Genomic DNA, 17,132 nt, shown 5'->3' on the forward strand with positions numbered 1-17,132 from the left:
TAGAGCACCTCTGTTTCATTCAGTGCCTAACTATGACAGTACATATGGAGGAGAACTTACACAGGCTTTATTGGTGTTGTGTTAATGACAAATACCAAACAGCTAAGCAGAAGCACAGCAGGCCCTGAAATTGTTACTTCTCGCACTTTGCCCTTTCTGTATTTCCTAAGGGCAAAAGAAACTGGAAAATGCAAGAAGCCTCTGTGCTACCACAATTCAAAATCTTCAGGTTACCTGTCATGCCTTTTCTTGGGCTATGTGAAATGCTGTACACGACAGTCCTGGTGCCCATAGCTACCTTGAATAAAAATGCATGCAAGTCTATCATACCATGGCTCATCTAGCACAGATGAGATGGGCCTACACTGAGATGTACATGGGGTGCAGTCCAAGTTCTGCTAGGTATTGCCTGTACAGGTAGAGCCAAGTGGCTGTCTCTTTAATGTCCAAGCCTAATCTTGCACTTTTTTTTTTTCTCTCTTATTCTCACCATGTTTGAGCACCCTTGGTTAGGCAGTGAGATGAGACAGATATTCTGAATTGGAAATCATTCTGGTTTTCTTTTGCTCATCTGGCCTCAAACATTTACAGAGGAGAAGCGTTTCTTGTGCTCCTGAGGTCAACTGCTGCAGTACTCAGCCAGTTGTCCTGGCACCCCAGGACCTACTTGTGTATCTGTTTTCTACCAATCTGCCCTTAATGGCACACCCCTGGCATGACTGCAACACTACTCAGGTGCATTGCTTGGTGCCATGCTCAAATGTCACCTTAGCAGTTTTCTTTTGCCTGAGGGACTTTCTTTTGGCTTTTTGATAACACCTTAAGGAGGTGTCATTGCCCCCATCCAAGGCCATGTATTGATGTTTTTGCTTTCAGAAAAGAGAGGAGGGTGGGGGGAGACTGACTAACAAAACACTCCATTTTTCCAGGTGCAGAGTGCTAAGGCCACATGGCATCCATTGTCAGCACTGAGTGGAATTACCTAGTGACTGAGTCTACAAATTATTTACACAGATCCCTGACCTTCAGTAGGGCAGAAGGGTTTGCCACACTCTGGCGGCTGAGGACCTGAGCTCTCCTGTGAGGCTTACCATGGGCAGCTGCATCTATCTAGAAGGTGCCAGCTCTACCCTGCCTTTGGCTGACCTAACTAACAAGCTTCTACCCTTAGGTGGAAGTCACTGCTATGGCGGAGGACACCAGCCCACTCATCTGCATGTGCCATAAGCCAACATCTGGCCTGTTGCACTGAGGTATGTGCATACTAGGGAGGTTGATACTGCACTTGCAGAGCTGGTTTTGACTCTCTGCTTTGTAACAGTTGATAGCACTACCGAAGGGCCAGGACTGTGCTGAGGGGCGTGCATTTACAGCAAGACCATTAAAACCCACCAGGAAAAGCCACAGTCACCAGCTAGAAGCCTGGCTCTATGCAACCACACATCTCCAGGCAAGGAAACAAATGCTGTTCAAAGGGGGGCATTTTGGACTGGTGTGACAACCGCTTGGGAACCAGCTTTCCCTGCTGGCCTGACACCTTGCAAGTGCCAAAGGTAAGAACCACTTCCCCTGGTCAGACCCTGCAAATCATTGAGCTGACTGGACAGACAGCATTACTAAGGCCTCAGGTACAGCTATCTTCATGGGGTCAGCCACTAAAGCATGTGTTCTGGTACCTCTGTGGGCCTCTTCCAGACTGAGGGAGAACCACTCTGATCATGCGGACAGTTTGATGACTCCTCTGGATAGGACGGGAAGGCAAGGGCAACATCCCCATGCAAACTGGTGAGGACCAAATGTTTCATGGGTGGGCTGCTCATTGGGACAGCTGCACAAAGCACAGGTTCTCTTCTTACAAAGGCTGTGCTGCTTTGGGTGCATGGGTTTATATTCTGGCAACACCCTAGACCACACTTCCCAGCTTGACTGCTGCTGCCTGCTAGCTGGCCTGCTACTCGGCACCTGCTCTGTTACAGGCTTCGATACCACCCGCTAGGCTTCAGGGGCAGGTGCCCATACGCTTGGAGCGGGACAGCCAGTGCTCCGCTGTCACTGTTGCCTTCTTTCAAGAGCCCCTGGCACACCCCCAAGGTCATATTCTCTATTCACTTCCAGATCACACCTGTGGATGGGAATGTACCTTGGTCTTTCTTACCTCTATACTTAGAATTTAGGTACCTGTCCTGTTGGCTTGCACATTTTGCAGCCTGTCAATGAGTGCTTCTTACCTTCCCTACGTAGCCACCAGGAACACCAGCGCTGCGCGGTCCTTTCAAGGGAGACTGCCATTGGACCAGCATGTGTGCTGGCTGTCGGGGAAAGACTAGCCTTTTTTTATTGTTACCAGTAGGACTCTTTCTGTGGCTTGACTTGATGTGGATGGAGGGGGCATGCTGCTTGGGCTGCAGCTGAGGACTCACTGTCTTGAGTCCTCAGCCCCTCTAACCAGACCCAGCGGGACAACTGGCTGCTTTGCAGGCTTCCATCTCTAGCACCTAGCCCATTAGAGCAAGGAGTGCACTCACCTGGATCTGCTTGTACCCACCCACCTATACCTGCTTGGCCCAGGGCAGGAGAGCTGTGCGCACTGCAGAAAGGGACCTTGGCACAGCCTCGGCCCTTTACACCCCTCCAACTGCTCTGTTGGGACACAGTATGTTCCGCTGCAGAGCAGACACTCCTTCCTCCACTGGCTAGGGCCTGCAGCTGCATTGTTTGGAGCTGGCTGGAAGGGCTTCTCTGGGGAACAGAATTCTCCAGGCAGGGAATCTCCTTCACTCAGCTTGGGCCTGGTTTTCTGCAGGGTGCTATGGGAAGCACAAAGCAGACCCTGCCACAAGTTGCATTTCAGATCCCTGAGCCCCCCTCCTCTGGGGAGAATGCCACAGCTGCCTTGTGGGGAGTGAGCCTCGACAGCTCCAAACCCTGCCCTCGGAAGCCTCGAGTTACTGGGGATGTGGACTAAGAGCATCCCAAGAGGAGAGCAGGTGGGAAGCCTGTTGGATCTACAGAGGGTCCTGGAAGAGTGGCTGCCATTTGGAGCCGAGGCTGCCTGAATCCAAACACCCTTGGGCGGACCCTCCCGTCTTTGGCGCTTTCATCTGGATGTCAGCAGCTGCTTGAGGATTGCAGGGGGACCGCAGTCCCGTGGTCCTGTGGTGTCCTATGTCCTCAGGTGCTGCTCCCACCTGCCCGGCATGGGTTGGAGGCTGCCGGCCATTTCTGTGCCTGCTAGAGCCAGCTGGCTGTCAACAGCACTTCTAATCGCTTACACTAAAAGCCATGGGAGAGGCGTGTCTCTGGGCCCCTCCTCTCCTCAGTCTGTCCCGTAGAAAAATATGCCCATTTTGGTCTTTACATAGAAGTGCCAGGCTGGTGCTGCCAGGGACTATAGCGTGGTCTCGCTGCCCATGTCCCGGGGAGGCTTCTCAGGGTCAGTGTCTTCCGAGTCTGACTCCATCTCGATCTTCACCTGGGGCACGGTGCAGATCGGGGTCTGTACATAGTTGAAAGCAGGGGAGGATGGGCAGGAGATCTTCAGGTGCAGCGTGATGCTGGAAGGCAAGACAGCACAAGGGGGTTAGGGCACATCCTGGCAGGTCACCCTTTCCTCTAGCAGTGGCCAGGACCTCTCAGCTTCTTCTGGGGGGGGTGGCGCTGTACATGGTGACAGCACCATGCTACCATGCCTAGGATGCTACTACCCCTACATTCCCCAAACAGGCGTACACTCGCAGAGCTGCCCTTTGGCTGTTGCCCACTGTCTCCAGCGTCCCTGAGACTGGCTTGACTTTGGATCAAAGAGCGCTGAAGGAGGCCCCAGCTGGGGCACGCTGCCGACAACCCATCAAACAGTTCCCTGTCCCCGGGAACAGGGGGACACAGGTGAGGATGGAAGGAAACTCCTCTGCACCAGAAGTTTACTAAGCCAGGGGCCCCCATGGGGGAGGCGGGCTGTCACTACTGCCTCATAGATCCTGGCACGAAAGAGGGGCAGCCCCTTTGAGTGTCGAGCCAGACTTCGCGGGTTGCCAACTTCCAGCCGGGGACATTGCACCCCTGGCAGCTGGCCGTCTCCTCTGCCAGTGTGCAAGTTTTCCCTAGAGTGTATTTCCCAGAGCGTGGCTCACTCTAGTGACAAATGGCCTGGGCACTGGGCCTCTCTGATCCCATTGCTGGCAGGTTTCCTAGCCCACACCTTCCCTCTCACAATTCCTTTCCCTTCCTCCTAGTCACGTGGCCGCTGTTGCCTTGAAAAAGCTGCCATACAACAAGAATGATCCTTTTAGGTTCACATCTAAGCTTGCGGGGACTGCGGAGGATTTTTACCGGGTGTTTCTCCCTCTCCAGGACACTTCCCTGGGTCAGCCGCCACTGTCTGGTGAGGCTAGATGTCTTGCCTGCCTTATACTGCCAGCAGTCCCATGACTGACACAACCACTGACTGGGCTGGTCAACAGAGCTTGTGGGCACCTTGCTGCAGCCACTCATGTGTCCCTGCTAGGATCCCATGATTTCAAGGGACCTGGGGCATTTCATGCCCTGTGGGGCAGTGGTGACAGCATTATGGGAGGACTGGTAGCAGGGTCCGAGGTGAGGAACCCCTCCGTGTGCCCCTTGGGAACATGTACCCTGGCAGTCACCGCTCACACACACAGCCTACAAGCACAGCTGGCCTCAAGCAAGTCCCTTGCACCAGTGCTTTCCACCCATGGTTCAGGCTGGTTTCTGGTTTCCATGCCCTGGTTCTTTGTGATGTTACACTGGTGCCCTCTAGTGCCCACTACAGCTTTTTGGCAATTTCTTAACTGGTCTAATAAAAGGTATCAGCTCTGAACTGAGTTTTAGAGTTTTGCATTACCTGCAGTAAGCACTAGCGGGTCACATTTTTGGTACTGCCAGGCGACCCCAAGCTCTCCCCTGCATGGCTCCTGGCACACAGGCTTCCTTTTCTGTAATCACATCGCTCCCAGTGCCATTCCTCACCTGGGCACTCCCTAGGACAGCGAGAACTCCAACACCAGAGAGAAAAGCCAAGAGCCAGGAAGCAGTCAGCTTGCAAAGCTCCTCGCACCACTTGACCTTAGCCAGGATCATGTGCCCCCTCCTTGTGCTGCCACCTCAGCTCCATTTCCAGCCAATGTGCCAGCCCATGCAATCACCTAGCATGCCAGGGGACTGCATGGCTCTGTGCTGAGAGAACGGCTGCTTGGCCTGCCTCCCTGTGCACACGGGACCATCAGTCTTGGCTCACTCTGCAGCCACTCGGGCTCAGTCATTATAAATCCTCTAAAAATCCCAGCTCTTTACAGCCCTAGGACAGTGCTTTACCCAGCCCTGGTTTCACATCTCAAGCTTGAGGGTGATCACAGATTCATAGAGAAGTGGGGCTGGAAGGGACCTCCGGAGGTCACATGTAGCCCAACTCCCTGCCCAGGGCAGGATTAGCCCTGTCCAAACCATCCCAGACAAACTATCTACACTCTACACAAGATGCCTGTATGCCCTGACACGACACACCTAACACTGGAGCCTGCTACAAGTAGAGCAGGGGGGCCATGGCAGCCAACGTTCTGCTTCTATGAAAAGTTATCCATACACGCTTAAGAGATCGCAGGTAGAGGGCCATGCCCCCTGCTACAGAGGAAGAAGAAACCCACCCACAGTCCATCCTAATCTGACCAGGGGGTAAAATTTCTTCCTGACCCCAAGTATGGCATCAGTCTGACCCTGAGCAGAGGGCAAGGCCCTCTAGCCAGGAACCTCTGGCCTGGGGTCTGCCACTGCCCTGCAGAAACCAGCTCCTGCTCCAGTTGGGTGGTGTTCACCACCCCCACCCCGTGAGGTAGCAGTGTGGCCACAATGCTAGAGAAGGACAAATCCCACCCACACAGCCCAGGGGTGGACCTTCAGCTTCAGTGCTCTGTTTCCAAACCCTTCAAGCACAGCCTCTCTGGGTGTACCCTGAGCTATGCTTCCCCTCCCGGGGGGGTCCATGCCTTCCCACCACCATGAAGGCCCCTGATGCCTACAGACTGGGGGCTCTATGCCCTTGGGAGAGATTACCCGCTTCTGTCCCACATCCTTTTACCTACGATCCAGGTCCGAGCCGTTGGGAGAGCAGTCGGACCGCAGCGCTCCGGCAGAAGGACCTTTTTCCTGGAGAAAAACACAGAGGCAAGTGAATCTCCCCCAGGAGGAGAAAGGCGGCACACCAAAGCAATTCCCCAGGGCCCTTGCATTCAGAGGGACTTGCACAGCACAGCGGCCCATCCAGCACAGGCACTGTAGACTCTCTAGCTTGGTTGCAACCTCCTCCCTGAAATGCTGTGACCCAGCTGGGACATCTCTCTCTACCTATGCGCTAGTGAAAAACCACACTGGATGCAATATGCTCTACCAAGCCCAGGACCACAGCCTTCCAGCAGGTCGCCGTCCCGAGGCATGGGTGAGAATGGCCCACCCAACTCCACATTACCTGTTAGGCTTCTTGGCACCTTATGGACAGTCTCCTCTCAACTCTCAGAAAGGAAAAGACTCAGCATCTAAGATCTCTGCTACCTTCCAGCTCCTGGGAGGCTTTTGCTGCACCCGAGGACATTTTGCCTCAATAGTCACAGCTGCCCTTTTCAGCTGCGGGAGCCTTCACGAGAGGCAGTGACGTGTGCATTTAGGACCCCCCCATATGACTGCCTATTTGCACAGGCCTATTTGCACCACCTCTGGCTCTCAGGGATCTTGGTGAGACTTCAGGGCACTCTGAATACTCTAGAGTGATTCGCCGAGGATTTCGGGGTCCTAGCCTTTGGTGCCCAGGTTGGATACTTTTCACACTGAGGTTCAAAAAAAATTTGAAACCAGCTCTCAGGAAAGGAACATGAAAAAGGACCGTATCTCTGAAGCTGAGTGCAGTGAACACCACCGGGGGCTCCACCATGTTCTGCCAACCACTCCCCACTTTCAAAACTGCCTACATGATTCAGGCACTGACACCACCCTGGTCCCTCCTTGGGCACTTTTGGACATTTTGCCCAGCCTGTTTATAAGTAAACTGTGAGCCTATCGAGGTCCACGGCAAAGCTCTTGCTGTGTTCAATAGGAGCTGGATTCCTGCCCTTTTTTCCCCACAAACACACAGGTTTCAGGAGGACACGTCACTCCTCCCAAATGTTCTGTAGGGTAGCGACAAATTCCCCCACTTCGAGGCAGGCTTTCCTTCCTTCGGGACAGAGCTCAACACTTGTAACAGAGGTGACAGCCTCCACCGGATGGTAACACCTTGGCATCCTAGTCTGCATGGGCCACCTCCACACCAGTCCCCTTGAGCTGAGAGGCCCTAAAACCCACCCCCAAGCTGAGATTCGGACCACTCTGGTTTTGCACCACTTACAATAGCTACAGCACCCTTCTGCCTCAAATGTGCAGCAAATCCAGGTACTCATGAGGCCACGTGGACAGAGCTGCATTTTGTGACAGACCCGCCGTGACAGAGAGAGAACCCCATGGCCCTCCCCTGAGAAACGCGCCTGGCACGCACAAGGCGTATCTCCTCCCTTTGAGCACATAGCTGGGAACCCCTGACCCTAACAGGCCATGAAGCCCCCTGGCTCATTCTCCTGAGCCCTGTGGGCCCACCTCCTCTTCACTGCTGTCCTCCCCTCGGTTGCCTTTTTTCTTCTTCTTCTTGTCATCTTCCTTCTTCTTCTCTTTCTCGGGAATGATGTTGTCAATCCAGGCTAGGTCATGCTGGGAAAAGACAAAGTCCAGCATCTTCCTCACCAAGATTAGGGCCAAAATCTGCAGTGGAAAAAGGGGAGAAGAGAGTCCCAATGTGGGCAGACAGGTTTCTGTGCTGCAGGCTTCCCCGGAGGAAAACTGGCCAGTTTTCACCTTGAGTTACACCACAAAAAGGCTGTGACCCCTGGTTCCTAGAGCCGGGAGGGGCAGACACCTCAATAACCAGTGGCAGGCTATGGCAGCCCGGTCTGAGGATGCTGAGAGAAGCCAAACCCATCCAAGGGGGCTCCATGGCCATCTCTGAGGCCTTCAGAGAAGATGCAGGTGCTCCGGGTGTTACCAGACCAGACTACACCCACCGCACGCACACGTACACACACACACAGGCTTGCACACACACACGCACACCAACCTTCCTAGTCTGTCATCTATGCCAAAGTCTGATGAGCTGAATTGAGGGCTTTGATTTGACCCCAGGGACTTCAGTTTTCTTTCAGACCTCAGACTTACACATCTCCCCCACGTTTTTCATTGAAAACGGGACCTCTCAGGTTCAGACTGGAGGGTACCAACACCATCTGAGTGCTGTCTCTGAGAGGAACACGAACTTGAGGAGGAGCCAGGAGGCCTCCCGACCACAACCCCACCACCTCAGGTCTTTCAGCTCTTCATTAAAGGCCAAGTTAAATTGTCTGATGATGAGAGGCACCTCCTGAGGAGGAGGACATCAAAGACAGACCGGGGGCAGGAAGGGGATGTGCATGGAGACTTCTGCTCCAGGCCTGCCCTGGGAGCCAGCAGTGAGTGGGAGCACCCTACCATGACAGGGAAGATGATGGCCACCACAGTGGACTTGAGGATCCAGAGGACGGTGAGGCAGATGATCTGCACCAGAGTGAAGAGGTGGATCCGCCGCAGGGGCACGTGGCGGAGGAAGACATAGTCTGGCTGGTGCTTGGCCGGCATCAGGAAGAGCTTGCAGCGATCCCAGAACTGCGAGGGAACAGACAGGTGTTATCCCAGGGAAAGCCTGGGTCCGGCAGGGATGCCATACAAACAACAGTGACCGGGCAGCTGAACTACTACTGAGGATCATCACGACCCACCCCAGGGTGAGAGGAGCCTCAGGCATCTGCTGATGACCCTAGGGATAGGGACAGGCCCTCTGCCAAATACATGACTGCCCTGCTGACCGAGGGGGTTGCAGACGGGCAGGCTTGCCCTGTGGTGGATGCCTTACTTATAGGGCCCAGATGGAGGTGGGAGCTGGACCCGCAGTGGACTCCTGCCCCGCTCTGCACACAAAGCACGTGGCAGGGCAGCATACTCAGCTGCGGGTCCCTCCACACCAACCCTCATGTGCGGATTCATGCTCCCAAGAGCCACAGCTGCTGCACCTACCTTGACCTAGCCTCCACGGCTCCGGCCGAATGCCCTCCATACCTATTTTTACCCTGAGCCCCACCTTGATCTCCATTCCCAAACAGGCCACAGGAATGGTCAGAGGCATTACACCCAGTGGTTCGACTGCCCCAATGACCCAGGCCCAATTTACGCCTACTTTTCCTTCATCCCTGGGGGATCAGAGCCTCGCAAGAGCTGAAAAAGTTGCACTCAGCTGCCAAGCTTTGTCTCACTGCCAGACAGATGGCTGGGGGTTGTGGCCTCATAGGTACCGGCTGGTAGAAAGGGGCCAGTCATGCACAGATCAGCCGGAGGGAGTTCCTTGTGAGGGGGATTGCCACCATTGGTCCCCAGCCAGCTAAATGCAATGGTGCTTCCAGACCAACATCTTTTTCATACCTGACCCCTGTAGCTATAGCAGCCATGGTCCAATTCAGCTTCAGCCTCTCTTCCCAGGCCTGGCTGGAAACCCCATGCCTGGCCATGTCCATCTCCCTGGCACCTCAACAAGAAACCCAGGGAGAGCTTTCTGCACCTCCATGGAAGGAGACAGAGACGGAGACCCCACGCACCCTGCCGTGCTCCTGCCAGTCTGCTTTATGTGGCACAGACTCCAATACTGTGGCGAGGAACAGGAGGGCGCTCCCCGAGACAGGCGGGCAGACAGACAGCAGTCCTAGTAGTACTACCCGCTTTCCTTGCAGAGCCCTGAGACCCCACTGGGCTCTCAAGCAGTGAATGGACCCAGAGAGGACCAGGACCTAGACATCCATTCCCTTTCCACTGAAGTCCACTCCACACAACAACCAATAGGTTATTTCAGCTCCTGGGTTTCACAGGTGAGGGGCCCAACGATGGCAACTACAATGGGAGCAAGAGCACGTGAAAGAATAAGTCATCAGTAAGCCAGGCGCAGCTCTTACCTGGATGCCGTTGAGAGAGGCCACCCCCATGTACAGGAAGACGCCATACAGCACTGGCATTGGGATATACTGTGGGCACAAAGACACAGTGCTTAGCAGCCCCCATGAACTGATTCTCTAGCAGCGCTTCTCCTCCCTCACCTCTGCTTCCCCCAGAGGCAGGATCTTTTGCCACAGGTTGCCTGGGACTCTGCAGGCCTGGGCTTCAGGGGAACTGCCACTGAGTCAGGTTCAACTGTGCTTAGCATTGCTCACCTGGATTGAAACACTGGCTCAGGGCCTAGGAAGCCCTAATGCTTTGCAACTATCCAATAAGACCTGCCTGGAAGCCCCAGAAGGGCCAGCCCCTTCTTCGTCTCTTTGGGCCCTTCAAACTACAACAAGCCACTTGCTTTTTAATGACCTCTGCGAGTGTGAGTCACAGCCCCGCTGTCACACCTGAGGGGGTGTCCTTCATGCACTCCAGTGACCAATGCCTACACTTTGGAGCAGACCGAGGAGGGGCTGCGGGGTTCTGGGTGCCCCTGCAATGTCACCCCAACACCATGCTTGGGATTAGAGGTTTTGTCATCCCTATTCATGAGGTGAGAGGGTGGACTTTAACAGAGACCTGCAGCACCTTCACAGGAGAGGAGAGCATGTCCTACCCTTCGTGCTACAGAGCCCAAGTGGAGGGCTCGGAGACTCGTGCCCCTTTCACCACCATCGTTATGCCAAGGGCGGATTAATAAGAGGTGTCCCCTGTGCTACACACTGTGATTTAGCTGGGGCTGGTTCAGCCCAGCTCTGTTTCCTGCTCAACAAGCTCACAAGTACCCAGCCTGGCTGCCAGGTGCAGGGCGATGTGGAGCAGGGCGTAAGTTTTACCTTCAGAATTGGAGCCAAGAAGACAGATATCCCCGTCAGGACAAAGACGATGATCCCGGTGACTCGCTGTTCCCTACCAAAGAGCAAAGACAGAGAGGGAAATGGAGCCTTCACAGGAGACACAGCCTTGTCTGCGCTGTGCTTCTCTGGTACAGTGCCAGCCAGGTACGCAGCCAACGCAGGGACGCCTCTTACACACACCTCTACCTCACCGCTACACAGCAATGTCCAGTGGCAGGGATGGACGGACACCCTCACTTCTGTGACAACCGTGCTCTCTGCTTCCCTCTGCTCCCTGCCAAACAGTCTCTCTGGGAAACACTTGTTTGCCTTCCACCGCAGCTCCATTTTGCCTTGCAACCCCAACCTCCCTCCCGGCTGGTTCTGCAGCACCAGCAAAGGGCGTCTTGCCCTCGCTCAGTTCCTGCAGAGTCCCGGCTTGAGATATTTGGGAGGGCCCCTGAGCTTCTCTCAAGTCATCACCTCACATAACTGGAGCCCATTTCAGAGGCATGCTCCTGTCCTGTAGGCAAGTAGGTGTCACAAGCTAAGAGCAACTCTAGCCACAGAGTGACTGGCAGCCCCTTGGCATAATGCTTGGACTACAAAAGTCACCAGGGCAGTGGAGAGTCTCCCTGGGGGAACTGCAAAGAGGCTTGGGGGCAGAGGGGGAATAGAGGCTCGGCATATTGTTCTGAGGACCCCTTTGCTGGGGCCCAGCCTTTTCTAGCTAGCTCTGCAGTGCAATGCCGTGACATGCTGGGCATGCTCTCCTATCTGGCAGAGGAAATACCATGACCATGATGGTGGCAGGGGAAATACCCTGACCAAGGTAATACAATTAAAGTGGCACTGTATAGTGGATGATTGCACCCGGACAGGACTCCCTAGGAAAGCCTCACAGTTAGCTTCCCACTGCCCAGCTTCCATTGGGAGGATCTCAGCTACATGATGACTTTATGGAAATGGGAGACTCCTCCCTAGCTTGCTCCTGCAGCCATATGGCTGAGGGCAAGCCAAACTTGGAGGCATCTGAACCCCAAGCCTCCAGGTTTGGGCCTGCATGCAGGATGCCCACCAAACAATGTGGAGGCATCTGAAGGCGCAGGCGGGGGTGGAAGAAGCTTGCTCGTTTTAGGGCTACATGTGGTTCTTGAATGACTCACAGATTTGGGTTTGATTTGGCTTATTTGACTTTGGACATGAAACATTTTCCTTAAAAAATTTTTAAAAATCAGCCTCGGGATCTACGTGACCTGCAGGCTGCAGGACAGTGAGCACCCTTGGCTTTCCCTCAACAAATCACAGCACCTGCACAAGTCCCATATGACTGACGGGGACCTCTGCCGGTCCTCTGGTTCGACCCTGGCTTAAGCCAGCCTTCACCCTTGTGAAGTGCACTTAGAATTTGATCGCTGGAAACTGTGCAGTGACTCCAGGTATTTGCTCCACTGCTGACCCATCCTTGCTGTGAGAGAAACCTGCCTAACAGCCACTCTGGGTCCTGCTCTGCCATTTAGATCTATTCCTCCTTATCCTGGTCCTTATGACAACAGAAAGGGACAAGCTCAGATACCTGCAGTGCTGCTGTTGATCCCTTCCCAACACAAGGCCTCACCTCACGCCCAGGAACTGCGGCTGCTCTCCTGGCGCACTGGTCTCGGTCTCCATCTTCAGGCTGTCAATGTGGGCGATGGAAATGACGGTGGCTGCCACGTACCAGGGCAGCCCCATGAAGGAGCATATGGCCATCAGGATCCCAACCCAGAACAGGTCCAGGTGGTAGCCTGCTGCTTTCTGGAAGAGAGCATCCGGACGGGTCCAGTTAGAAACCTCACGCGAGCTCCCATCCTCACCACTGAAGCAGGGGAGCCATTTAACATGCCCACCATCACAGCTGGGATTTTTGACAGCAGCCCTAGTTAGCAGCATTGCCAGGTCTACAATATGAAATTATCGTATTGGAAGCTCAAAATGATCCCAATTGCTGAAAAAGTATCATACACCGAAAAAATGCAAATAAGTACACAAATACCTATGCAAACAAGTCTTCTTTTTATTTACATTATACTGCTCACTGTAAGTCGCCAGGGAGCGAGAACTGGGCCATCAAAGTTGAAGCATTTCTTTATTTAGAGGCAAGCAATCATAAGGAAGTGCTGACAGCAAACCCAAAAGTCAATTAAGATTCCCTGAGAGTGACTTGGGTTTTGCATATGCTGCACCAATTAGCTGCCTCATAAATTATGGTACATTTTGAACACTTTTACTGTTCTTGAGCCTACGTCATACAAGGGTTGAAATGATCGTACAAATACGATAATTATTGTACACCTGGCAATGCTGCTAGGGAGGACACGTTCTTGGAGGAAAGGGCCCTTGGCAGCTATTGATCATGGCAGTGAGGGGCACGGCCTCTGAATCAGAACATCCTAGAGCTTTGATGCTGGAGGCTGCAAGGGAGAGTGAAACAGTGGAAAACACCCTGATCAGACCCAGTTCTCTCTCCCTTCCAGTATCCACTCTCTGCCGCCGTGTGACACCAGAGACTGGACCAGATGGCCCTATGGTCTGACCCAGTACATGGCAATTCTTATGGTCTCGTGTTTTGATAACCCCACAAATTCTGCTGTCATTTCTTGTCCCTCCAGGACTTGGGAGCTCTTTCGTTCCCAGGGCATGCTTTGGAGGGCATCCCTGCCCCAGATGCATCAGGCAAACTACTGCACAAGCAACATTGCACAAGGCAATGTCTTCAGCAAACACTGCACAAGGCGGGCCTTTGCTGCTGGGCAGAAAGGCAGCTACAGACCTCTGGAGTCCTGGAGTCTTGCCAGCACTAGGATGCAACTGGTGTCTCCACCCTCCGCTACCCTCGGGGCCTGCCCAGGCATAACTTCTCCTCTTGGCCAGGCACCACATTGCCAGGGACCATGTCATTGCCCAGCTCCTGGCCATGCCTCGGCCCCACGAGAGGAAGAGCTTGGTGCCCGCTCTGTGCCACTGCCCGAGCCGCACCCTCAGTTTATGCTCCTTCCGGTTGACAATGACGGCTGTGATCTGCTGGTCCATGAAGATCAGGATGGTGACCAGGAGAGCAGGGAGCGCGCTGGCCAAGTAGATCCACCATGGATTCTTGCCAAACGGGAACACAAACCACCCTCGGTCAAGGCGGGTGGGCTGAAAAGGCAACCGGTACCAGGGTTAGAGCAGGCTTCCAGGTTAGACTATTTCAGCATCAGGAACAAGAACAGCGTGGTATCTGGCTATGCGTGTGTGGCGTCTCAGAGGGATACTCCACAGGGACCTTGGGGCAAGAGTCAAACCATGCTCTATAATCATGGTTTTCCACACAAGTTCCTGCCATCTTGTTCCATGTCTGCTCTACCCGGGTCTGAACACCCCAGAGCCTGCACCCACCCCTGAAGGTTTTAATTCTGGCTCTGACCCACGACCAGGAGGAGTTCTCCAGGCTGGAAATCTCCCGTACAACCTAGTCTGTCCAATCAGATGGTGACATTCATGCAAAATCGCTACTAGCAGCTTGCTAGAGCTGGAAAGATTTCAGTACCTCTCCCCTCTGGCTCTGAATTTTTAGCACAAACCTAGTCCAGACCCAGATTGGACCACTAGCTTCTTCCAAAATGCAAGGACCCTCCTATTCCATGGTCCTGGTGACAAGAACTGGCTTGAGGCCGCGCCACTGCCCTCCCCAGCCAATAATTTGTTCCTGTGCCATTACTTTCTAAGGGGTGGAGGTATTTACGAAAGGCTGTTTCTTTTACCTTAAAGTCCGTAGGCACTTGTAGTTTGGGTGTGTTCATTCCGAAACACAGATCAAGACCGACAAACATTAGTATGGACACAAAGATAGAGAAGTCACTGATAAGCTTACGAAGCTACAGAGAAAGAGTGGGAGACGAACATCAAAAAGAAAAGGGAAGAAGAGCAGCACAGTCAGAATGTTAATCAGAGAATGAAAAGATATTGTCTCAGACTCTGCGTTCACACACGCGTTCAGATCACCAAGATTGGCCATCATTTGGTATCCTTTTGCACTCACAGGCTTTGCTTCAGCTCCCTAAGCCATCCTCAATAACATTAAACCTGCCAGGCCCTCACAGGGTCCCTGCAACTGTGGTGTCTGAGCAGATTATACTCGTTAAGGCTATTATTAAGCCTCCTGACCCCCACCCTCACTCCATAACCACTGGACCATCCACACACAGTCATACAGTCCTGATTGCTCACTGCCTGCTCTCATTTATGTACAGCAACTGCCAGGAGTTGCTCCTACTTCTGGAGGCATGACTGGACTGCCAGGCAACATGGGCTTGGGAGAAACGTGCCAAGGATGGGACTGTTGATAAATCAGACTGGCCAACACTGAACCATAGTGTTCCTGCCCACAAGTTGCTCCCATGTTTTCAGGTTCATTTTTAGGGGGGGAAAAATTCCTTCTCCCCTGAGTAGCTTTCAGTACTGGGACTATTTTGCCTTGACCAAATCCCATAGTACATAGGAGCACTGGATAATTACAGGTGAAACACACCCACAGTATGTGGTGTGTGGATCACCTGTAATGTCATCAGCGACTTGGACGAGGGAGTGAAGTGTACTCTGTTCAAGTTTGCAGATGACACAAAGCTATGGGGAGAAGTGGACACGCTGGAGGGCAGGGAACAGCTGCAGGCAGACCTGGATAGGTTGGACAAGTGGGCAGAAAACAACAGGATGCAGTTCAACAAGGAGAAATGCAAAGTGCTGCACCGAGGGAGGAGAAATGTCCAGCACACCTACAGCCTAGGGAATGACCTGCTGGGTGGCACAGAGGTGGAAAGGGATCTTGGAGTCCTAGTGGACTCCAAGATGAACATGAGCCGGCAGTGTGACGAAGCCATCAGAAAAGCCAATGGCACTTTATCATGCATCAGCAGATGCATGACGTATAGGTCCAAGGAGGTGATACTTCCCCTCTATCGGGCGCTGGTCAGACCGCAGTTGGAGTACTGCGTGCAATTCTGGGCGCCACAATTCAAGAGGGATGCGGATAACCTGGAGAGGGTCCAGAGAAGGGCCACTCGTATGGTTAAGGGCCTGCAGACCAAGCCCTATGACGAGAGACTAGAGAAACTGGACCTTTTCAGCCTGCGCAAGAGAAGGTTGAGAGGCGACCTTGTGGCTGCCTATAAGTTCATCACGGGGGCACAGAAGGGAATTGGTGAGGATTTATTCACCAAGGTGCCCCCGGGGGTTACAAGAAACAATGGCCACAAGCTAGCAGAGAGCAGATTTAGACTGGACATTAGGAGGAACTTCTTCACAGTTCGAGTGGCCAAGGTCTGGAACGGGCTCCCAAGGGAGGTGGTGCTCTCCCCTACCCTGGGGGTCTTCAAGAGGAGGTTAGATAACCATCTAGCTGGGGTCATCTGGACCCAGCACTCTTTCTTGCCTATGGAGGGGGTCGGACTCGATGATCTATTGAGGTCCCTTCCGACCCTAACATCTATGAATCTATGAATCTATGTAATGGAAACCGTCCCAAAAACCGTATCTCCTTTGGTATTTTTATGGCGTGCACAAAAATCCTGTGCGTGTGCCATCCAGACTGTTCGGGATCTGATTATAAGTCACTGCAGTAGACAAGCCCAGTGATGTTTCTATGGTTTTTTAAATGGGGAGACATGCATTCAGACCACTAACGTGACTTGGACACCGAGCCCCTTCCCTCCTGCTTCTCCCAGGACTCTCAGACCTGAGACTTGACAGACAACATGAGTGTGGCAGCTGTGGGAAGGAGAGATGTGAGCATTAGGTGGAAAGGAGCTAGACAGATGCAGCTAGCAGAGGGAAGAGCTTTGAGACTGTGATATTCACACCTTAATTATACTGGGGACATGCAGCTTCGGGGTCTCCAGTCCAAAACACACGTCTATTCCACAGAACAGGAGGATGGAGAAGACAATAGAAAAGTCGGCAATGAAGGCCCTGACCTGGAGGCAGATGGGGATGGGAGGAAAAGGCCAGTTACAGGCTGGGCTGGATGTATCTGACCATGCAACCACATTAGGGATGACACGGGTCCTGCATAGAGGTATTTCTGCAACATCCAGGACACACCAGAGCCTGACACCCTTCTTGTGCTGGTGCACTGCTACAGACTTAAAAAACAACTCTTGCTTGGTAGTGGTGCCAGGAAGA

The 17,132-nt window shown here is 53.4% G+C and overlaps 1 protein-coding gene across 1 annotated transcript in view; it reads right to left on the minus strand.

Annotated features, from left to right (window-relative positions):
* Positions 1-1,490: 1,490 nt before the first annotated feature.
* Positions 1,491-17,132, minus strand: part of SLC4A5 (solute carrier family 4 member 5) — a 53,494-nt gene continuing 37,852 nt past the window's right edge. The window contains exons 15-23 of the mRNA XM_059730566.1: positions 16,811-16,924; positions 13,950-14,111; positions 12,550-12,728; positions 10,932-11,004; positions 10,065-10,133; positions 8,557-8,730; positions 7,636-7,797; positions 6,092-6,159; positions 1,491-3,554 (exon numbers count right to left, since the gene is read on the minus strand). Of these exons, the coding sequence (XP_059586549.1) occupies positions 3,389-3,554; positions 6,092-6,159; positions 7,636-7,797; positions 8,557-8,730; positions 10,065-10,133; positions 10,932-11,004; positions 12,550-12,728; positions 13,950-14,111; positions 16,811-16,924 (1,167 nt within the window). The 3' untranslated portion in view covers positions 1,491-3,388. The remainder of the gene's footprint in view (positions 3,555-6,091; positions 6,160-7,635; positions 7,798-8,556; positions 8,731-10,064; positions 10,134-10,931; positions 11,005-12,549; positions 12,729-13,949; positions 14,112-16,810; positions 16,925-17,132) is intronic.

The sequence above is a fragment of the Alligator mississippiensis genome, chromosome 7 (assembly GCF_030867095.1).
Source record: "Alligator mississippiensis isolate rAllMis1 chromosome 7, rAllMis1, whole genome shotgun sequence".
NCBI lineage: Eukaryota > Metazoa > Chordata > Crocodylia > Alligatoridae > Alligator > Alligator mississippiensis.